Source organism: Budorcas taxicolor, chromosome 9 (assembly GCF_023091745.1).
Source record: "Budorcas taxicolor isolate Tak-1 chromosome 9, Takin1.1, whole genome shotgun sequence".
In the NCBI taxonomy this organism is placed as follows: Eukaryota; Metazoa; Chordata; class Mammalia; order Artiodactyla; family Bovidae; genus Budorcas; species Budorcas taxicolor.
The window spans coordinates 80,515,242-80,539,659 of NC_068918.1; the positions used below are offsets into that span (position 1 = coordinate 80,515,242).

At 41.3% G+C, this 24,418-nt stretch overlaps 1 protein-coding gene across 1 annotated transcript in view; it reads right to left on the reverse strand.

Moving 5' to 3' along the window:
- The window catches only part of SYNE1 (spectrin repeat containing nuclear envelope protein 1), a 408,382-nt gene that overhangs the window by 170,978 nt on the left and 212,986 nt on the right, over window positions 1-24,418 (reverse strand). The window contains exons 87-94 of the mRNA XM_052645623.1: window positions 21,902-22,087; window positions 20,266-20,388; window positions 19,482-19,664; window positions 16,890-17,033; window positions 11,676-11,870; window positions 10,527-10,667; window positions 3,261-3,428; window positions 2,819-2,980 (exon numbers count right to left, since the gene is read on the reverse strand). Coding sequence (XP_052501583.1) covers window positions 2,819-2,980; window positions 3,261-3,428; window positions 10,527-10,667; window positions 11,676-11,870; window positions 16,890-17,033; window positions 19,482-19,664; window positions 20,266-20,388; window positions 21,902-22,087 — 1,302 coding nt within the window. The remainder of the gene's footprint in view (window positions 1-2,818; window positions 2,981-3,260; window positions 3,429-10,526; window positions 10,668-11,675; window positions 11,871-16,889; window positions 17,034-19,481; window positions 19,665-20,265; window positions 20,389-21,901; window positions 22,088-24,418) is intronic.

Sequence of the window (24,418 nt, forward strand, 5' to 3'; positions counted from 1 at the left end):
AAAAACCAATTTAGATATTATGATACCGTTAGCTTTCCATGTAGGCAGCACTGTCCCAGAATTTGCAGAATTTAGGTACAGACAGCAAAAGTTAGCAAAAGTAGGTTAGATGGAAAATGTTAGATTTGTGGTGATACAAGAAATTATACATTATTTATATTTCCTTCCCTCTCCTTAGAGCATTAATATACTTGTTAAGTTCAAATGATGGGTAAGCACTGAATTAGAATTACATCTCCTCAAGGCTATAATTGTTAGCATCACCACTCTCAATTTAGAAAGGGATGAAAATCATGTGGTTGGCCTTAATGACAAGAAAAGTCACAGGATAGTTTCTAATTTATGATGCTTAGCATTGATGTGCAATTTTGAGTTTTCACCATTAGATCCCTTAAACAAAATAATAATTCTGCTGTACTCAGTTTGTGTGTGTTTTCATACTAATGCCTGAGAGGCAGGGTGATGCTGGTGATTGGGAGTTAATTTGAATCTTAATTATGAACTCTGGAAGGTCAAGGCAGACCACCAGGATCCTACTTTCAGTTAATATATGCTGTGGGACCCAGTGAAGGGTCTTTGAGAGCTGTAGTCTGTCACCTGGGACACAAGAATGATGAGCCCTGAACAAACACAGTGATCTTCAGAAAGTACCTGAAAGCAGAGCGAGTCAAATTTTGTAAACCCTCTTCTGGGACACTGACTAAGCCTGTGACACTTAGATTCACTCTAATCAAGTCTTTGGACAACTTATCTTCAATTCTTTTTGTGCGTGCGTGCTGAGTTGCTTCAGTCCTGTCTGACTCTGTGCAACCCTATGGACTGCAGCCTCCCAGGCTCCTCTGTCCATGGGATTCTCCAGGCAAGAATACTAGAATGGGTTGCCGTGCTCTCCTCCAAGGGATCTTCCTGACCCAGGGATGGAACCCATGTCTCTTACGTCTACCTGCATTGGCAATCAGGTTCTTTACCACTAGCGCCACCTGGAAAACTCCCTAATCCTTTTTGGTTGCTTAAAAGAAGCTGTAATCAAATGCATGGATGTTCTCTGGCTAGTACAGGTACAGTGAAGCGTTGGAGAGCTGGGGGGCAGACAGAGCCCTGGGAAGCATACTAGGGCCACCCAGAGATCCCCCTCAGGTGACAATGAAGTGGATGTTGACAATTACAAAACCGAGGTATCAGTTAAAAAGGACTGTGGTGCTCAGGGGGACGCAGCATGATAGTAACAGAGACCTAAGTCCCTGACTGTCCTTGTGATCAGCTTGATCGAAGCAAACAAAGGTTAGTTTTAATTTCGTATTTTTATAGCACCCTCCCTAAGCCAAATGGACTGCGGGGTGATTTTAAGACAGCAGAAAGACCCACAGACGGTCATTTTACCAAAACAAGGCCTGTAAAAATGGATGCTGTACACTCTGATGTCTATCTTAAGAAGCTACAAGAATGTCAAAAACCCGAAACCACTATTTCTCAATACTGTCTCTAGATGAAATGTTTTCACTTTTGTGTTAATACTTCAAGGCCCTTTATTGTAAAACAGTACAATTTTATCTTGGACTATACATATAAACAAGCAATGTATGCCAAGGTTACCGTGGGTTCCAAAACTATAAAGATATTAAGTAAAGATAGAGTACAAAGTTTCATTCTTAGAGCTGACAAATTTCCCAGTCTTTATTTGATAGACGCATATATCGTAACACACTTTCACAGTTCTAAATTAGCATCTAGAAGTATCTCTCTTTCCCTCTGCCTTTGATAGGGTTGTTATATGCTTCTGAGATCTGGTCAGGGGCAGGCAACATTTTCCTGCACCATGGTGACTGAATATTTAGGTGACTGTACACCTCAGTATCTTGGACTCAGTTAGGCATGAATAGTAATCTGATAATGTTGCTAAAGCATTAACCAGACCTTAACCTATGCACTTAGCATGCATTATAAAGTGATGCATTTCTAACAGCATCTGAGCTAGGTTAATGTAATCATCTCATCTCTGCTTCTCACCTAAAGTGGAAGCATCATCCAGTGTACCTTTTTTCTTTTTTTCCCAGTGTACCTTTTAACAAATGATTTAAGTCTGGGACAACCGCAGGATTATAACTTGGAAACCCTTTTTCTTCAACTGCTTCTTTGCCTGCTGAAGTCTCAGAACTATTCTAAGTGATAAGAAGGTACCAGGTACAAACTCAGTTGCTCAGTCATGTCTGACTCTTTGTGACCCCAAAGACTGTAGCCCACCAGGCTTCTCTGTCCATAAGATTCTCCAGCAGGAGTACTGAAGTGCGTCGCCATGCCCTCCTCCAGGGACACACTGGCTAAGTGTCTTTAAACAACTCACTGGAAGTCCAGTGGTTAGGACTCTGTGTTTCCACTGCAGGGGGCACAGGTTTGAACCCTGGTCAGGAAACTGAGATCCCATAGGCTGGGCAGTGCAGCCAAAAAGGATAAATTCATTAATTTAATAATAATAAAAAAAACAATACCCAGAGAGGGTAGATGTGGGGTGCTTTTCATTCTTATGATAATAGTTCAAAACAAAATAAAAATAATGTGGCAACAATAAGGACAGACAGTTTATGTAATAATAAAGGTAAAAAAGCAACACCAATGCCTGAATTTCTTTCTTCCCCCCTTAGATCCCTCCCTGAAGCAATGATGGAAACAAAACCACCACTTGGAATCTTGCTGACTCTGTAACAGTGGACACAGTAAAACATGCCAGCTTGCTCTCTTATGCACCAGCTTGACCAGTCAGTCATAAATAAGGGTGCACCAGTTTGATCAAGCAGGAAGCTGAAGTCATGGCTGTTCTTACCTGATGTTCGGCCATCTGGCTCTCGGGACTCCTGCCCTGCTCCAGACTCTCACTGAGTTTCATCTCGATGGCCTCCATTTTCGTGGAGATGGACTGGAGGGAGTCCTGGTACTTCTGCTGGCGTTCCAAGGCTTCATAGAGTGTGCGCTGCTTCTCGCTGATCTAAAGAAGAAAAGGGATATTACCACACGGTTCCCACCCCTTATCTTCTAGATTATGACATTTCTTTCCTCACTGCTTTACCTCTGTGACTCAACAGAGGCTATTCAACTGTACATGGGATGTGTAAACATCAGGCATTTCTTTCATAAGACAATCACTAAAGAAATCTGATGCCTTGCGTGTGTGGTCAGTTGTGTCCGACTCTTTGCGACCCTAGGACTGCAGCCCGCCAGGCTCCTCTGTCTCGTGGGCTAAATAATCCCACATTTGGCAGACTTACCACATTCTTTAAGGTTTCCCAAGAGCGCTGCAAATCGTCCAGCTTTGCAGTAGCAGAAGGCTCCAGTCCTGGTTCATAGAGCTCCTGGGGTGGCAACGTGCTCGGGGGAACCTTGGCAGCATCGGTCTGTAACCTCTCAGGAGATAAGGCTTGGTAATAAGCGATGTCCTGTGAGAGCAAGGTACAGTGTTAGATTCAAGAGGAAGACAAAACTTAGGTCACTGTGCTTGTCATGCAGAGGAAAGTTTTAGGATTCATACCTGGCCCTGGGGGCTACAACTACTATCAAAGTTAGTAAACTCTTGCGATAAGAAGGTCATATCACAGCACACTGTAGTTGCTTTCAAATTTTGATTCATATAAAAAGCAATTTACCAATATTTCAAGTTGCCAAAACTCATTCCTATTTTATATTTGGCAAAATTAAAATACAAAGAATTTAACTGGTATACACACTTTTATTAACCAGATTGATTTTTATTATTTTATTGATTTTATTGATATTAACCAGACTGATTAACCAGAAAAAAGGAGAATCTAAATGATGTATTTCCTAAAATGTTGATGAATGTTCATCAGTTTTGAATAACTTTTAAAAACCTTTGATTTAAATACATTGAAATCTCTGAAAAGTTTTTTTTCAGGTATAGCCAGATTTTCAATATTTGAGTTCTCTATTCACAGAAATTAATTTAAATGTTAGATAAGTTATTTAAATATGTCTTAATTAAACATGCTAATACATATGTTACTTAAATTATAAATACATTAATATTTAATAAGGGGACATGTAATAGGGAGGTTAAAACTACTCTAAGAAACAAATAATAAAGAGGTTTTCTTCTATTCAACTCCTGGAAGAACACAAGAAACAAAGTGGATGCTGAAACAGGAGGTTTTTGAATTTTTTATTTCTTGGGCAATAAGTAATTTTATTAGTATTGATAATAGAATTTACTATATCAAGATACATAATTCATATGCTTTTAATTGTTTTTATGGTTGTGTATCTATATATTTATAGAAACTGAAGGGAGTACTGTTTATATTGTGGAAAATAGTATTATAAATTTCACTACTTCACAGTTGCACTATTTAAGATCAAAAACCTGAGCCTTATTGATGATAATGTCTTGGTAAAAAGTACTGAAGGCCCCAGATACCTGGGAAAAACCAAGCCAACATCAGGAAGGAGCCTGGTGTCTTGGGGTCAATACTAGGGCAGAGGCAGGGTTGTATAGTAGAATGAATTCAGACAGGAGTCTGACACTGGAGGAGTCAGGACACCTGAGACCCCAGGTGAAATTCACCTCCTAAGTAGCTAGAGAATTGGATCCTCATAGCTCAGTTAGTAAATCATCTGGCTGCAATGCAGGAGACCCAGGTTCGATTCCTGGGTCGGGAAGATCCCCGAGAAGGAAATGGCAACCCGCTCCAGTATTCTTGCCCGGAGAATCCCATGGACAGAGGAGGGCTACAGTCCTTCGGGGCTGTCCACTGGTGGGCTACAGTCCATGGGGTCACAAGAATCCGACATGACTGAGCGACTAAACCACCCCCACCACCATGGAAACGGAGCAAGTCACTCACGTCTTGTGCATGGACTCCCTCATCTGCACAACCCTGGGTGGATTTGAGGATTAAATTAAGTGATACCTGAGTGGCCGTGAGACCCTCTACCATCTTCTTCTTATTGCTGAGGTCTCCAGGTAAGTCCTCCACATTTATCAATGACACTGGAGCATGGAGACTGGTTCCTTTTCATCCCTAACCCTGTCACTCATCTTGAGCAGATCATCTTGTTATTTCAAATCCCTGACAACCTTATATCCATCCATCCTCGCCCACGTGTCCTCCTTGAACATGATAGGCTGTCATCACTGAACTGATTCACCCTGAGTATATTTCTGACTAAGTGATGTAAACCATTCTCTTGCCAACAGCTGTGTTTCCTTTGCCCCTTTAAGTTCTGCTTCAACCACTTGGAAAACCCCAACTCTGACTCAATCCAACTTTTCCTTACAGAATGCGTGTGTGTGTGCACACATGTACACACACACAAATTGGGATATTTCTGCAACTTCTCAAATTTTCAAAGTCTGTCTATATTCAGACTCACCTCTATTTCACTCTTTCTAGTCCTCTTGAGTAAAGATAATGCTTTCACCTACCCCTACAACTGCATCCACCTTCCCTTTTTCAAGGATCTTGGTTCATTCTCCACTGACTTTCCCCTTAGCATATAAATAAATCTTTTCCATCTGAAAACACCTACACACAGCCTTCTTTCTTTTCTTCTTTTAGGGTATCATATATTAGAAAGTTCTACAAATCATAACATAATGACTCATTACACACAAATACAATTTGCACACACGTTTGTAACCATTGTTTTCTCCCTTTTGCTTCATAATTCAGTTTCTGAAGATGGCAGTTTACATTTGATATGTTCACCCGTCCACTTCTAAATACCCAACTGAGCCTTGATTCTAGTGACTCCACTAAAAGTGCTCTGGCCATAATCATCAGTGGCTGTTTTCTGTGATATAAAATGATTATTTTTTGAATCTTCTCTTGCCTGGCTTCTCACTGAAATTCGGTACCACTGATCATCCCTTCTTGGAAAAGACTTTCCTTTTACCCTCTCTGTTCTCCTCCTACCTCTCTCGTCATTCAGTCTTTCTCTTTTGTTCTGTGCACTCATTCTTAAACACTGCTATATTTATGAGCTCCAGACTCACATAATGATTTATACAAGTTGATCCCATAGTCTCTTCAAACTCAATACTTTCAAAAACAAAACAAACCAACCAACCAAAAAAACCACATGGAGGATAAGAAATGGATTTAGGAAAAATGATGACGTTTTGTCCATCTTTCAATGAAAGGATGAAGTTTTATCCATCTTTCTAATCATCTCATTTGGGATTTATTCTCCATTCCTTGTCTCCCTGACCACCATTGCGCATGTAAGGATGAGGTTCTATACCTTTGCCACAGCACAGGTTGGGTTCAAGTTCACGTTCACGTTATAGCGACAACTTCCTAACTCTCAGGTTGCAAACTGGCGGCCTGCAGGTTGCCTCTAGCCTGCATTTATTTTGCTTGGCTTATACAGTGTTTTAAATCGTTTCGAATTTCTCTTCAACCAGAAAAGGAGCTTTTGTAAGAATCCCAATTCATGGCTTCCCCTGTGAACCAGAAGCCAGGTAAGACAGGATTCCACGTTCATGTGCCCACAGTAATTCTAAGAGAGGAAAGGCTGCCTAGTTCACGTGGGGAGGCTCTGTCAGGGCCCCACAGCCCCCACCGGCTGTTTCTTTCATTTACATCATCAGTAAATGACTGGTGACCAGTCATCAGTCTGAGTGTGTAAACTTTTGTCCCTCACTCACTTTCCTGGCTCTGGATTTGTCCATCACCATCCTCCTGTCTACACTGATACTGAAGAACCTGTTCTAAAGCTCATTTCTGTGCAGAGCTTCTAGTTAAATTCCTTCAGTGGTTAACTATTAGCTCCTGGACAAAGTTCAGATTCTTTTCGTGTGGCATCAGGGTGTGTTTCCTATATCCCCCTCAGCTTCATTTCTCCCCCGACCTCCTTCTCCAAATCTATGCTTCTCTCCTTATACCGATGTTATTTGCAGTTGCCTTGCTAGGCCGTTTTCCTTCCTGCTGCATGAAAAAGCTTCCTATATGTGCTTCTTCCTGCCTGAAAGACTTCTCACTCCAGAGCACTCCAACTGGGCCTGACTTATACTACTTTAAAACTAAAGGGGGGAGTCCTCGACCCGCTGAACTCCAGCCTTGTGTAGGAACTTACCCTGTGTCCTTCCTTCACACTCTGCTTCCCACCCTCATAGCACTTGTCCCACTCCACGGTCACCATGTGCCTGCTCTCACACAGACTATGAGTTCCTTAAAAACTGTGCAAGTGGCTGAATCTGAGCATACCATGGAGTGTCTGGCAGATAACAGGCAAATATATACCTTCATTGGGCTTCCCTGGTGGCTCAGCGATAAAGAATCCACCTGGAATGCAGGAGACTTGGGTTTAATCCCCAGGTCAGGAAGATTCCCTGGAGAAGGAAATGGCAAGCCACTCCAGTGGAGAATCCCATGGACAGAGGAGCCTGGTGGGCCACAGTCCATGGGGTCACAAAGAGCCAGACACATCTTAGCAACTAAACAACAATAACATATATGTTCATAAAAAATTGTATATGTAAAAGCACTTTTTTTTTTCTTTTTGCTGCACTGCATGGCATATAAGATCTTCTAACCTCCTCAACCAGGAATCGAACCCACATCTTCTACACTGGAAATGCAGAGTGTTAACCACTGACCACCAGGGACGTTCTCTAAAAACACTTCTTTAAACTCTATTATTTTGCTTACATGGATGGTATTAATAGTACTATGAGTGCCCACAAGGAAAAGCAAAAAGTTGGTTTGATGTAAAAATTTTAAATACTCTATTATAAATAATGAAGGCCCAAAATAATAAAATGAAATAAATTTGTTACCAAAAAATCTGTTTTCTGGCTTCTGTGTCTCAAATTTCTTAAAATAATTTGAAAATATCACCTTTTATAGATTAATAATTTGCATCTATTTGAGGACTACATAGATTTAATAAAATAAATTGATCAGTTCTATAAGTAACTGCTAAATACATTATAGTGAGGAATCACCCCCAGAAATATCTCTTGTTGGTTACATGTCTACATTAAAGGAGTTATTATCTAGCAGATTCCTAAGGAATTAAATTTGGAAACTGCTACATTTTGATTCCTTTTCCAGTCTAAAATGTGCTTTCACAATCCACATCGCATTTAACTTTCACAATGTGGTGAATTAAGTAGCAGCACTGCTTCCCATTACAAATGAAGGACTTTCCAGGTACATGCAGCTTAGCAGAGGAGCTGGGATCCATCCCCAGCTTTTAAACTGGAGACAGGGTTTCTACTTACTACAATACTGCTCTTTTCAAACTTCTACTTTCTTCAACTCTTCCGAGGAGGAGCCCAAGTCTTGGCTTGCTTTTAATAGGATCAAGAATCCTGCAGCAAAGTCTGGGGATGTCTCTTTATTTCTCTCCTCAAGTAAACTAAACCGCTATCACATTTCGGCTAATAACTACTGTCAGAGACAGAACACACTGACTGGGGAGATCAGTGAGTTATATAATGGAGATCTACTTACAGAAGTAGCAAGCACAGTTTTTTTTTTTAACAGCTGCGATTTTATAAAGCAGTTATATTTGGCCTTTCCTTGAAACAGCTGTGTACATTCTGTGCAGTGTTTTGAGTCTGCAAACTGGAACTTATGGGAATTCTAAACGCTTTCCTCAGCTTCAAGAGAAAGTTTTATAAATGCAGGCATCACTGGCCATGTTGCAGTATTTGTTCATTTTCCTCTGACTTACATCACTCGACAAGAATTGCATGTGGCTGGAATGACGGGGTCAATTTGTTTGAATAACACCAAGCATAACACTTTTGCTTTCTAACAACTTCCTGGGAGTAAAGTTGTCTGACATGAAAGAAATAAAGATCTTTTTCCCCTAATTTATATAATACTATGTCAGGTTAATATTAAAATTTAAATCAAAGTTCTCCTGTGATTTGGGAGGGGGGTTAAAATGGGATTAAGACAAAGCATAATTTTGCTCATAATTTGGGGATTTGATTGCGCTTGACAGTTAAAGCAATTGTAATGAAAATGCTTGCATATAATATCATTTACAGAAGACTTTCACCTGTACAAAGAAAGACACTTCGTAAGATGCAGCACTGAGATTTATAATTTTAGAAGAGGGATATTCTTTCCATAGTGTTAGTCCAACAGTCAGTGTTCACTGTTCAATTTGGAAATTTTAAGAACATTAAACCCATCGTATAGGATACATTTTCTTACACAGTAAAAAGCTGACTCTAGCCATATTTCTATGATTCTAATGACATCTGCGGCCACAGGGAAGAACACATCATCAAAGAATGAGTAATTCATATTTTAAAATCAGAATTTGGAGAACAATTTCCCAAATCCTCCAGAACACTGTGAACTTCTCCTTTTTTAAAATTTCCCCTAGCATTTTTGTTATTATAACTTTTGTTATTATTCAAGTTATGGCCACTTTTCTCACTCAACTATAAGGCACTTGAAAGCAGGGGCCACTGCTGTTTCATCCTTTGTTATATCTCTGGATCCTAGCACAAGATTTCATGCCAAGCAAGCTACCTAGCTGATAATGAATGAACTGATACCTTTCTTAGAGCTCCATAGATTTTTACCAAGAGAATTGTTTTATCAAAAGATTTCATTGCTTTATTTTCCTTGTTTGGAGGGAGGTGGGCTCAAAATAAAATAATATGATTGGTTTGTAATATAGCTTATAGAACATTTGCTCTGGTCAATGTTTCTCCCTTGATAATAAATTTCAGCGTTTTTGAACACAAGTAATTTCATAGTAAAGCATTAAAAATTTTTTTTTGGTTATTCGGCTAAACAAAAGAAAAGAAAGCATTAGTCAATATGCATTAAACAATTCTGATTATAAAAACATCCTTTTGATTTCTATGCAATATTTTTCATGAAAGCTTTTGAGATATTTAATTTAGTATGATCTGTAGTTAATGGAATGTACACTCAAAAGGCACCTCATAATGAGAAGCTGTTGTCCCCATTTTATAGAAAATAAAACTTAAGGTTATCGACAGATAAGAAAACTCAAAACACAGATCTAGTTAGGCACTAATGTGTATACTGACAGAAGGCCTTTAAATTGGTTGGCAACTAGTAAATAATGAAGAAGTCTTTGTTATATTATATGGTGAAGATACATTTTCCATCTTCAAAATCCGAGCTGGCAAGTGTCAAAACTTTGTTCAGTGAATGTTAACAACAGCAATAGAATCATGTTATTTTACAAAGGTGACATGAACATTTCATTTTCTGTTAGGATGCAGTACTCCATTACAAACAGCTGTTAGATGCTAAAGCCATAATGCCTTAAAACAGGCCCTTCTGCAGCTCTCATTTCTGTGACCTAATTTTTTGCTCATCTCATCTCTGTAGCCCAGGAGAGATGGTAGGTTAAGCCAGCATGGGTCTCACATGATAATCACAGTTTATGCAGCTGTCACACCTAATGGTGTGATTCTCAAAGTCTATGATCCATACCCACAGTCTAATAAGAACAGAGAATGGAGTCCTGCATCCGTTCAGAGATCTGAGCTTAGAGGAATGTCAAGTGGGCAGTACCTGGTTAACAGAGGCATCTGTATTAGCCACAGGTGAAGGGGAGCGACAAGCAGGCGGAGAAGAGATCTCACTGTTGGTTCCCTCCTCCCCAGACTCCTCAGTGACAGGTGACAGCAAAGTGTGACAGCGACCTGCAGTCATCTGTCACATAGAATGTGGCCCAAAGGACACGAAAATCGGTTAGTTATATTAACAAAACACCTGACCAGGCACCGGTTAAAACAGACATAACCATACAACAAAAGTTAAGAGTTACTGAGATCTCAATTTACATACAAATTCTGTGTTACTACTTGAAAGTTTTGTCCTCAAGTGACTATGACAGTAGGGACCATTGTAAAACAAACGTCGGTCGGGGATACAAGTCACGTTATGGAGTTTCACTGTCGATTAAATATTTCTTTAACTTATGTTCCCTTTCTTGATTGTCTGTATCTCTATAAATAACGATTAAAAATCACAAAGCAAACAAATCAGAGGAGGGTCTATGAATGAAAGCTTGGTCTTTTGTAGGTATTTCGAATTCCAACTATTCCAGCGAGACAAATGCACCCAAAGTAATATATCACAAAAAGAGGTCGGGTTTGGTTATACACAGTACTGAAGATACTGATGGGGGAAATAACATTGCAGATAGAAATGAATGGAATTTATTTTAATCCAAAGTTAACTGTTGGATTTTCTACTATCTTATTCTTCTAATAATAGCTTTTCTTCGATATGTTATGAAACATACAGAATAGGCAAGCATACCTAGTCACTCAGCACATTACCAGGAAAAACACAAACACAAAAATATATGTAGCGTGATTCTCCCATTTCCCCAGAAAACTAGAAAACTGTGCAAAGGAATTTTTTTGACACTCAGAGCCTCTGAGCGTTATTGCTAAATTATAAACAAATACCGGGCTGACCTTCAGCACGTTAAGTAATTCAGGAGTCTCAAACAAACGGCTTCGTTTCAACTGCCACTGATACAGTGTTAAAGACTGGCCTCGGCCCAAATGTAGTCAGAGAGTTAAGGGGACTGTTCTTCAGTTCATATCTGCAAGATCTCTAATACCAAGCCCCCTGAAAGGAGCTCAGGCCACTAGCCAGGAGACAGTAGGAAGAGAGCGCACTGGCAAGCCGGCCTTGACCCTTACTCACCATGACCACAGAGGGGTGGGCCGAGGTCGCGGGGAGGAGCTCCCCGGCCAAGTCCTCCGTCCCCTCCGACAGCCCCTCCACCTCGGTCACCGTCAGCAGCATGGTGGCGTGCTTGGCTTTCACGGTCAGCATCTTGCACTTGGAGTTCAAAGAGGCGATCTGCTCCTGGTAGCCCTTGATTTTCTGAGCCAGCTCCTGAGGAAACATATCCCCCCGCCTCGGGGTGTCACAGCAGCATCAGAAGGAAACAGAGCTAGTAGCGTTCATCTTCCTCCGGGGCTGGCCAATGAAATCACAGAGCCGCGCCAGACCGAGCGGCGGGGAGGCAGGATGTGGACGGTGCGAGCGCGGAGCCTGCCTGCCGCGCGCCCCGAGCCAGACCACAGCGCGCCGGGGCCGGGAGGGGCTATGGGGACCGCGCGGCGGGAGGCCCGGAGCCAGGCGGCCGCGATTCTAATCCCAGAGATGCTCGGGGCTGGACTGGCATTTGGGTAACGTTAAAGACTGGCAACTTTCTTTAAAATGCCCGAGGAATCTGAAATTGCCAGATGGTTCGTGCCATGGAAATTAGGTCATGTGATGACTAAAACTGCCAAAAATGCAATGCTCGATTCTTACCATCTCGAATATGTCAAACAGAGCAGTCATTTGTGACAGACAAGTCATAAAGTAAACTGCTCCTGAATTCCTGTGACCCCGGCGAGTTGTTTTTTGCAGATAAGCTAAAGACTACTTAGGAAATCCTTAATTTTGATGCATTTTACTCCCCAAAGAAAATTTTGTGCTGTCATGAAATTTTCCCTCATGCACTCCATTATGCCTCTAATGTTTCTGATGCCTTAAACTAGAGCTTTGACCTTGAAGTTCTGTTCAATTTTAATGTCTTTTGATTTCCTTTGTTAGTCAAAAAAAAATTGTTTTGAGAGATGGAGGTTTTAAAATTTTTACAAGGAGCTGATTGAAAATATATTTTGAATAGCGCATAGCTCTTAAAAGTGAATATTATAGTATTAAAATTCTAAAATAATCTAAAATGGTAATCTTAAAATGTTAAATTTATACTTTCTTTACTTCAAAGACTAAAAAATGAACTTGTAAGCATTCTTTTTTTTTTTTAACATTCATGTAAGCAAAAATATTAATCCTAAAAGTACAAAATCTCTGCTTTTTTTCTATTCCTTTTATTTGGCTTCTTCACTTGAAAAGCTGTCGTTTAGTACAGTACACATTTTGTGAGTCTTTAAAATGTGTGTGTATACACTCAAAGGCAATGGCACCCCACTCCAGTACTCTTGCCTGGAAAATCCCATGGACAGAGGAGCCTGGTAGGCTGCAGTCCATGGGGTGGTGAAGAGTTGGACACGACTGAGTGACTTCACTTTCACTTTTCACTTTCATGCATTGGAGAAGGAAATGGCAACCCACTCCAGTGTTTTTTCCTGGAGAATCCCAGGGACGGGGGAGCCTGGTGGGCTGCCGGTTATGGGGTCTCACAGAGTCGGACACGACTGAAGTGACTTAGGAGCAGCAGCAGCACACTCAAAGGAGAGCTTTGAACTTGACAGTCAAACTACAGCTTTGAACTTGAAGTTCAGAAACAAAATAACAAAATGATACACGTGTATCTATATACATGTGTATATGTATGAAGAGTGAAGTCACTCAGTCGTGTCCGACTCTTTGCGACCCCATGGACTGTAACGTACCAGGCTCCTCTGTCCATGGGATTTTCCAGGCAAGAGTACTGGAGTGGGGTGCCATTGCCTTCTGTGTGTATATGTATATGTACACACAAACACACCGTTTTGTGATTGTTGTCACTTTGTGTTTCCCCTCCCAAACAAAACCGACTGTGTCAGCGTAAGGGAAAACAATCCAGGAGAATTCAGCTAAGCAGCCTGTCTTCTTGACTTCTAGTAGAAAGTACAGGAATTTTTTTAATCTAGGATTTAAAAAGTAGAAATCACCACTTCTTTACCTCTCAGGGTTGCAGATACTTAGTTAAACCTATTAGGTTTAACTAGGATATTTTTTTTTTTGGCCAAGTCACACAGCCTGATGGATCTTAGTTCCCTGGATTGAACCCAGGCCCATGGCATATTGAAAGCACCAAGGCCTAGCCACCAGACTGCCAGAAAATTCCCCTAATAGGATTTTTAAAATAATGATTAAATAGCTATTTATCACATATGCTTTAGTGCCTAACATATGAATACTCTATAATAACTAGTAAACATGCATGTTTGGAAGTCATCTACCAGCTCACTGGACTCCTTGAATTCTGTTTTCAACTAAAATTCTGTGCATTCATGAAAATTTCCCTCGTATACTCCACTGAGCCTTCGTACCATGGCTGCCCATCTGGTAGAATTGAGGACTCTGTGAGAAAGAGTTAGCTTCAGTCCTTCCACCATTCATGCCCACAGGGATGGTCACATCCTCTATGGCAGTACCCTGCTTAGCACACTGAGAGCAAATGCCCGTTTTCTAAATCTCAAATTATTGGGTATAAAACTCGTCTGAGTTGCTTGTTAGCAATGCAGTTCTGGTCCAGGCTCCAAAAGATTTTGATTTATTAGGCCTATGAAAATCTGCCTTTTATCATTAGTCCAAGAGACTCCCTTGAAGAAATAGTTCTGTAGAACTTTTTTCTGTAAAAAGAAACCTGCCAGTATCCCAGGAGCTTTGTGGGTTGGGGGTCAAATTCGCTAAATTAAAATGGAGCATGGATGGGTTAATGAGTTCTCCATGCTCAGGAAGCGTATGTATGTGTAGTTTTAACTGAGTGTTTCTGAAGATCAAGACAAGGGATGAGTGTACAAGTAGGAACTCGGGTACAGTGGCTGCTCTGAGGGACGGTGCCCTCTGGGCAACCACCTGCGCCCAGGAGCATGCCTTCTATGTCACGTGGAAAGCAGCTCTGAGAGTCTCTTCTATGCTTTAAAAGTGACAGGATCACTTATTTATTTTTTTTAATTAAATGTAACATTTGAAAAATTACAGGGAAAAAGGTGAATTCCCTCAAAATAAACAAATGATTATTCATCTTTATGAGTTAAAGTTAAGTATATGGAAACTAGCCTTACCTCAAGATGAAAATCCATTAAAAACACGCATTAAAAAAAACAGGAAAAAACATTCTCCCAGAATTCCGTTATAAATCAGGCTATCAGGCTTCCCCAACAACTCCCCCCACCCCCACCTCCACTCCCCACTGCCCTCCACAGCACTTTCCTTCCTGTGTTTGTTTTACACAAACAATGAGCCTGATGCAGGACTATGTCATTATAAACATGCAAGTATACTCTAAATCACATGCCAGAACTAACACGGGTCTGCACTAATGTTTAGAACTGGGAGAAGAAGCGACAAAATGAACAGATCGTTGAACAGGAGCCAGAGGACAGTCTATGGCTGACTCTGCTGAGAGCTGGCAAGTCATTTATTCTCCTGGACCATCATTCTTTTTTTTTTCCAGTCTTAGTACCCTGACCAGGGATTGAACTCGTACCTCCTGCAGTGGAAGCTCTGAGTCTTAACCACTGGACCACCAGGGAAGTCCCCAGATATACCAGATTAGAATCTGTTTTCTATCAGTTACTACATCTGGAAGCTTAAGAAGTCATTCTAAAAAATTAATTTCTGTCTTCTTATCAGTAAAATGGAGACAATTCACACCCACACAAATTCTTAAGCTCATCAGGTTTTTGTGAAAGATAAACCGAAAACACTGTAAACTGTCTTAAAACACATAAAACAACAAAAAATCTATAGTAATCATAATTATTGTCATTCCAGACAGATTAAAAAATATATATTTTTTTGGTGCCGTGGTTGAAAAGTTGTTGCAACAAAATTCTGGATCTTACAATGTGGGATTAAAAGTAGTTTCAGAATAAATGTGTATTATGAAGTCTAATGTATGCCTTATATATAGTTTTCAAGTATTTGCAGAACATCTTTTCATTTAACCAGTGACAGAAGAGAAACGAATAGTTAACATAGATGATAATCTACAGTATAGGAGTAAATGGAGGTAGGATATTTATTTACATTATTTTATAAATCATACATGAATGTGATGCATTGGATGTGACAACAAATTAAAGAACTGCATTTGCCAAGGCGGGGGGAGTGAGATTTTCCAACTGTTTAACAACAATTGTTAAAAATACAACAATTGTTAAAAATTCAACAATTGAATCTGATGAGAACCTTGCTATGATATTTTGTTTGGAAAATTTTGTTGCTCTTATGAGAACATAGTTAAAATAGAGTAGATGGAAGGATAAACTAAATGTCTATCCTTGGCGCAGAGAAAGAAGACACGCCCTCCTCTAGTAACTTTCCAAAATTCATGATGCTGTAATCAGCCCTCAAGGAAAGAGTCAATGTGACCTATACAGGACTTAACAAGTCAGGAAAGGAAAGTCACTGCTCTCCTGAAGCAACTGAAACACTCGAGGTATATGATCTCTGTTTGCACAAAGGGTGTTCAAGTCCTAAGGTCATAAGGATGCCAAAGAAACAAGGAAGGAGGCATATCTGAAAATGGAAAAGCTGTTAAGAGTCATAACACGGTAATCATCAAAACCAACAATATGAGCCATTCACTGATTTTGGTAAAAGGAGGTGAAATGACCTATACGTGAAAGAGCAAATGATTTTCTCTTTAACGTGAAATATCCCTTCTTTTTAATGAGGGCCATCAAAGCAGCAAGGCTTTAAGCATTGCTGTTCCTTATAATCTGTAAAGACAGGGAGTACAGGGACTTCTCTGGCAGTCCAGTGGTTAAGATTCCACACTTCCAGTGCAGGAGACACAGGTTCAATCTCTGGTCAGGTAATTAAGATCCCATACGCAGCATGGAGAGGCCAAATGAATAAATAAATAAAGAAGACAGGGAGTATAGTGTGTTTTGGTGTATGGACGGTGAGAATTCTTCTGGAAGCAGTCAGTGGGTCATAGTGGAGACAGACATGTCATGAATGTTGTGTCAAAAGGTTTTGGAATTAAGTGGAGGACTCATGCTACTGGGTCGTAGAGAACATCAGCAAAAATAGCACTCAAAATGCAAAGACAGCCAAAGAAACTCTCCAAGAACCCAACATGTTATGCCCCGGACAGGGAAAATCTTTCCATTTCATCTGCTAAAAATCAATCACATATTCTCACCAAGCCAGGGCCCTGCCCTTGAACTTGGCTTGTCTTACCTCATGCCGAGAAATCTGGGCTTGCAGTTCCTGGATGTTGCTGGTGGCCACAGGCTTATCCTCAATCTCTCTGTGAGCTCCTTCTATGAGTTCCTGGAGGTGCTGCATTTCTTGCTCATATTGTTCATACTGCACCACAGCCTCCTTTGAAGGAAAAAACAAAAGCATAGATGATTATCTGTCGATACCAGTAACTGTGTGCGTGCTCCTGTGCAAACTCTGACAAACTCTGGTGTTAATGTCTATTTACCCATGAGTCAAGGGAGCAAAAAAATGATGCAGAAGATTCCTAGATGATTCAAATTCCCAGTTTTCTGCTGATATTTCGGAGCCTTCTCTCTAAAACATTTTGTCAAGATTATTGATGGACTGAACATAGTGGTGCTGGAGAAGACTCTTGAGAGTCGTGAAAGTGAAGTTGCTCAGTCGTGTCTGACTCTTTGCGACCCCATGGATTGTAGCCTACCAGGCTCCTCCGTCCATGGAATTTTCCAGGCAAGAGTACTGGAGTGAGCTGCCATTTCCTTCTCCAGAGGCTCTTCCCAACCCAGGGATTGAACCCATGTCTTCTGCATTGCAGGCAGACGCTTTACTGTCTGAGCTACCTTTGGCCGAACATAGTGGTGCTGGAGAAGACCCTTGAGAGTCCCTTGGACAGCAAGGAGATCAAACCAGTTAATCTTAAAGGAAATCAGTCCTGAGTATTCATTGGAAGGACTGAAGCTGAAGCTGAAGCTCCAAATACTTTGACCACCTGATGCAAAGAACTGCCTCACTGGAAAAGACCTTGATGCTGGGAAAGATTGAAGGCGGGAGGAGAAGGGAACAACAGAGGATGAGATGGTTGGATGACATCACTGACGTAACGGACTTGGATGGCACAACCAAATTTGATGGACATGAGTTTGAGCAAGCTCCAGGAGTTGGTGATGGACTGGGAAGCCTGGCATGCTACAGTCCATGGGGTGGCAAAGAGTCAGACACAAATGAGCAACTGAAGTGAACTGAACTGAAGTGGTTAGATCCTCCTTCTTCTCCTTATTGTCCTAAAGATGACAGTGTTATGGTCCAGAACATGGTAGAAAAGTAGTACAAAAAACATGATTACTTCATTTTTCTGTCAAGGAAATTCTGTGAGGGACTCAGCTAAGTGCTGGAATAAGAGATAGAAAAAATGAATGAAGTATGTCATTTGTAGCAAGAAAGGTAGAGGTCGTCTAGAGGTTGTCATACTGAGTGAAGTAAGTCAGACAAAAACAAATATTATATGAGATCACTTATATGTGGAATCTAAAAAAAAACGGTACAAATAATGAACTTATTTACAAAGCAGAGAGTCACAAATGTAGAAAATAAACCTGTGGTTATCAAGGAGGGAGAGATGGGGGATAAATTGGGAGATTGGGATTGCAGATTCTGTACCTGGGATTGCAGATTCTTTACCGTCTGAGTCACCAGGGAAGCTCACGTATAAAATAGATAACTAATAACGACCTGGGGCTTCCTCGGTGGCTCAGATGGTAAAGAATCTCCCTTCAGTGCAGGAGACCCCAGGTTTGATCCCTGGGTTGGGAAGATCCCCTGGAGAAGAGAATGGCTACCCACTCCAGTATTATTGCCTGTAGAATCCCATGGACAGAGGAGCCTGTCGGGCCAAAGTCCCTGGGGTCACAAGAGTTGGACATGACTGAGCAACTAACACTTTCACTTTCACACAAAGACCTACTGTATAGCACAGGGAACTCTACTCAATACTCTATAATGACCTATATGGAAAAGGAATCTAAAAAGGTGTGGCTATGTGTATAACTGATTCGCTTTACTAGACACCTAAAACTAACACAACATTGTAAATCAACTACACTCCAATGCAAATTTATAAAAAATGAATGAAGTGTGACTTCTACACTCAGGAATTTACTGTCTAACAAATCAAAAAATAATTCAAGAAGAGTTGACCAAATAGACCATTAGTGGTTTAATGAGAGGCCATGTTTACAACTTTTGGATAAAGTAGGTGAAATATTAGTTGAAAGCAGATATGAGATAGTTTCATTTCTTCAATATGTGATAGTTTCATTTCTTCCTAGTAAATAATTGGTCTCTTAGGTGAAGGGACTAAGAGTTATAGCTGGGTGTACTTCTCAGGCAATAAAATATATCATAAGCTGAAATATGAAAAAAAAAATTCCGTAGTGTGCCTTAGCAGTAAAATCTTATTACAAAGTTTTAGATGATTTTCAGATGAATAATAACATAAAAATATATGGTTGAATATAAAATTAACCTTTACAAGTTGTTTTTTATTATATATATATATATATATATATATATATGCTGCTAAAAGATAGTTTTCACCAAAATATATTTTTAATAGAGCTTGCCCCAGGCATTTGTGGGTGATCTAAATGATAGCATTTCATGTCCCTATTTTATATAATCACAACAAGCTGTCAGAGTTAACAGTCTGGATGTGTTCTGATGGCTGAGCCCACGCAAGCGCTAAGAAAAGCAGCCGGTGACTCATTGGCTGCTGCTCTGCCGGCGGCGTGGGGGCCGCCTGCAGACGCTGGCTGGCCCAGCTGCACGTGCCTGCATGATGTTACACTGCTGGATGGCCGTGTGCTGCAGCCGGCTGGCCTCCTCCTGCAGGTGCAGAGCTGCGTGGCAGAGCGGCAGGCTGGTGACCACGTCCTCGGGGATCCGGAGTGCGCTCTGACAGACCTGCACCGCGTGGACTTTTGGCTTGAGTGACTCCATCTCAGACAGCAAATGCTGAAAGTGCAAGTTCACATTCTAAATTTTAAAATTCTATATTTATACAATTTGATATCAATTTATTTATATAAGGTATATGTAGATATAAAATATACATTTTTCCTGGGACTTTCCTGGGTGGTCCAGTGGTTAAGAATCCACCTTCCAATGCAGGGGATTCAGGTTCGATCCCTGGTCAGGGAACCAGGATCCCACATGCTGTGCCTACACGCCACAACTCGCCCTACATGCCTACACGCCTGTGTGCCTCAACTCCTGAGCCCATGTGCTCTGGAGTCTGTGCTCTATAACAAGAGAGGCCCACACACCACAACAAAGACCCAGCACAGCCAAAAAGAAAAAAAAAATTTTTTTTCCCATTTAAAAGATATATTCTATAATATTTTTAAATTTTACATTTTAATAGTTTATTTCAAAAGCAAGAGATATTAACTAAATTACAGGTCTGTCCAAAGTTATAAAAATTTTCCCAGGAATTGTTTTTTTAATACTGCATACAGTGCTCAGACAATAAGTTTAGAAATCACTTTTCCTAAGTATCCTTTCTTTTTCAAAAATATAGCTCCCCCCTTATTTCCCCTGAATTATTTTTGCTTGCCTGTCGGTGAGAGAGTTGTTCCTTGAGACTTAGACGTCCAACTTCTGGAGAAGTCAGGGTTGTCTGGGCTTGCTCCAAAGCAACTTGTAAGTTTCTAAGCTCTGCTTCAAATCTTTTCATATCCTGCAGAGTAAGAGTGACATCAATGTTGATATATAAGCACTTGAGGTCCAAAGTCATAGGTGGAGACTACTATCATGTAAACAGGCAGTGAAACAAGAGGGAAAGGGGGAGGGGTACAACCATTAAAACAATGACATAGCCATAGGACATGACAAAAACGGATTAGAACCAACTAGGTCCAAGATGGCAGAAGATCTGACTTACAGTAGCCCTTGAGCCTCGTTATATTCTATTGGTAATATATCAGCATCTAAATGACACGTGCACCAGCACCAGAACAGTTTTGAGGCCAATCATAAGTTAAAAAATGGGTGGTGGCCCAGTTCCCGGAAATCCCCATTCTTTCCCCCCAAAATAATTGGAATAATCCTCCCACTCATTAGTCTATGAAACTTCCCAGCCCGTAAAAATGAACCACAATAGTTCGGGGCTCTCTCTCACCTTCTATGATGGCCCACACTCTGTGGAGTGTATTTCTCTCTAAATAAATCCACTTCTTACCTATAACTTTATCTCTCACTGAATTTTTTCTGCCTCAAGACATCCAAGAACCTCAGATTCACCAGGAACAGCATGACCCCCTATTGGGCCTTCTGGGGCAGATCCTTCCCCCTATACCCTCTATTTTAGCTCCTCTTCGAAGTACCCAGATAATAGTATCTGATGTAAATTTCCTGACTTGTTTTACAGATGTTAAAATCCCCCACCAAATGGATGGTGTTAACTACTTGATGACCAAGAGCACACAGCTCCAGGCGTCCTGGAGCTTAAGGACTGATAATGTTAAGCCACCACCCTGTCACCCCACCATCAGCCAATCAGAGAACTGTGCATGAGCTGATCACAGATGCTTCAAAACTCCTTCCTCATCTGGCCTTAAAAATGCTTTGCAGAAACCCTTCGAGATGATATGGGTTTTTTGGACATGAGCTGTCTGCTTCCTTGCACAGCCCTGTAATAAACCTTTGTCTGCTTCAAACTCCAATATATGGTACTGTGTGACCTCACCATGCGTCAGGCCTAAGAGGGTAACATTCATAGTCAAGAAGGCTCATTAGATGTGAACACTCTACATGCACTTTCTGCCACCATTTGTTTTTACCTTAAAAATGTATCTATGAATTTTATTTTATTTTATGGTCACAGCATGTGGGATCTTGGCTCCCCAGGCAGGGACTGAACCCACGTCCTTTGCATTGGCAGCACAGAATCTTAACCACTGAACTGCTAAGGGCCTCCCATCATTGTTGTTTTTAATGATGTGTGTGCTCAGTCGCTCTTTGCAACCCCCTGGACTATAGTCTGCCAGGCTCCTCTGTCCATGGAATTTTCCAGGCAAGAATACTGAAGCGGGTTGCCACTTCTTATTCCAGGGAATCGTCCCAACCCAGGGATCGAAACTGCATCTCTTGAGTCTCCTGCATTTCCAGGAGGATTCTTTACCACTGTGCCACCCAGGAAGCCCATAATGATACACTTTTCCATTTAAATAACCTTTTTTTTTTTTTTTTACCTTGGCAGCATCATGGAGACTCTGTAAACGAATTTTGATCACCTGTCGCAGCTCCTCAGTCTCCCGTCCCAGGTCTGCCACTTGCTGAGACATTATTTCTGTATGGTACACACTATCGAGGTACTGTAATTTCTCAGTCATTGCTTCCAGATCATTGTGAATATCTTCAGATTCTTCTAGCATGGTCTAGAGTGAATTATCAACATCCAGGACATTGGTAGGTAGGTAAAGAGGTAATCAGGACAGTATGGTTGTAAAGACCATCAGATTGGGAAAGGGATAAGGAGATTTAATTTACATTTCCTGAGCACACTGTGTATTTTATCGTGTTTAAACGTCACACCCCTGTGCCTGTTTCCCACTTCCTGTCACCCCCTTTGCAGAGAAAAAGAAATCAAAGGTGAGGAGCTGTAAACAATCTGTTGAAGCCATATGTGTTGAACCATAAGGCTAGTCCTCAGTCCACCACCCCAAGCTACTCAGGGCAGGAATATTCTAGCGGTGGTGATGCTCTGAGGCACTGGGTGTCTTCATCAGCTCACTGGCCTCTCTTTTCTCATATTCAACTAAAGAGATGCTTTTCAGCTCTCATATTCTGTAGCTAAGCTCTAAGCATATATGGATCTAAGATACGAAAATAAGACTCAAATGCTTAAAGTGAGACAAAGGGGTAGAAACTATTTGGGATTAAACAAAGCCCTTGGCATTCAGGACAGCATCATCTATTGAGACTAACAAGCATATGAATGGAATAATAAGCATATAATATGCATTGTATGAGTAGAGTGAAAGGGAAGAAAGGGTTAAGGATGCCAGAAATGAGAGGTGGTATTACCTGTAGGAGGGTTGGGAGAAGGCATCCTGGAAAAGTCACATCTGAGCTAAGTCAGAGAATGTTTCTATTTGTACAGATGGAGAGGAAAAGGAAAGACCTTTTCTGCTGAAGGGACAGCGTAAGCAAAGGCACATAGGTGAGTGGGCACAAAATGTGCAGTTCCTGGGGCGTGCAATGCGTAAAAAGGAGAATGGGAGGCGGGACATCACTCTTTTGCAATAGATCCCTTTTTAAAAAGTAAAGTACATTGTTTTCTCTTGCAATATCATATACATATATTATAAAGCTTAGAAAACATTGAAAAATAAAGAAGATAAAATATCCCACAATCCCATACTCCAGGGATGACTTTAAATAAGGGATAACTGCTGTTCAATTTGGGTATAATTTTAGGTGATTGAGATCATAAGATACCTACAATTTCTTATCTTTTTCGCCTGGCATTAAAACACATGCATTTTCTATGCATTGTTTTTGGATAAACTCAGTTTTCATTAATTCTTAAGGCAGGCAGACATGAAAGAACTCCCTGGAACATTGTGTACAGGCCGAGTTCTCTCCTGAGCATCTGTGTGAGGTCACCACCGACACCTGACCTCTGTCCCCCTGTGCCCTCGATGCACCCAACCCAGCCACCTGCCCAAGTCAGAAAAACCTGGCAACCATCCTGGGCTCCTTTCTCTCTTTTACCCACATCCAGAAGCCTCCAAGTCCAGATTTCTTGCTAGGTAAACCCCTTGATTTTCATCCTCTCAGCCTCCTAAGTGAGACTTTGTCACTGTCTACTGGAATATTGAAACCACTGTCTATGTTGTCTTACCTTCATCAATCTGTCTTCCACAGGCTTCTAAGTCATCTTCCTTAAACTATAGGTCGGAGCTTGTCACCTGCCTGCAGAATGTCTGTCAAAGGCTTAGAGTGACTTCAGGAGAAAGGCCAAGATCTCCATAGGCTCTCATGGCCTGTCTTTGTCTTCTCTTATCTCTCTGGCCTCTTTCCAGCTCTCAGCAAAGCCCCTCCTCAGTGCACCAAGCAGAGCACCCCACCCTCTTTCTGCTGGGATTTTCCCGTGCGTTTTAGGCTGTGTGTCTTTCAGCTCAGAGTCACCTTTTCCTTCCTTGTGCTGCTCTCTGCTAAGTCGTTTCAGTCGTGTCCGACTCTTTGTGACCCCCAAGGACTGTAGCTTGCCAGGCTCTGCTGTTCATGGGATTCTCCAGGCAAGAATACTGGAGTGGGTTGCTGTGCCCTCCTCCAGGGGATCTTCCTAACCCAGCAATCGAGCCCACATCTCTTGCATCTCCTGCACTGGCCGGTAGGTTCTTTCTAACTGGTGCCACCCGGGATGCCCAGTTTCTTTCCTTCCTTAATCTAACCTGGCTTCTGGTGCTTAGTCACTCAGTCATGTCTGACTCTCTGTGGCCCGCTGGACTGTAGCCCACCAGGCTCCTCTGTCCACGACATTTTCCAGGCAAGAATACTAGAGTTGGGTGCCATTTCCTATTCCAGGGGATCCTCCCAACCCAGGGAGCGAATCTGTGTCTCCTGGGTCTCCTGCATTGGCAGGCGGATTCTTTACCACTAGTACCACCTGGGAACCCCCTCTATCTCTTTTCTCCCTTCAATTATCAACTCCCTGGGGCAAGGCAGGGAATATTCTTTGTATTCCAAATGCCTAACAAAAT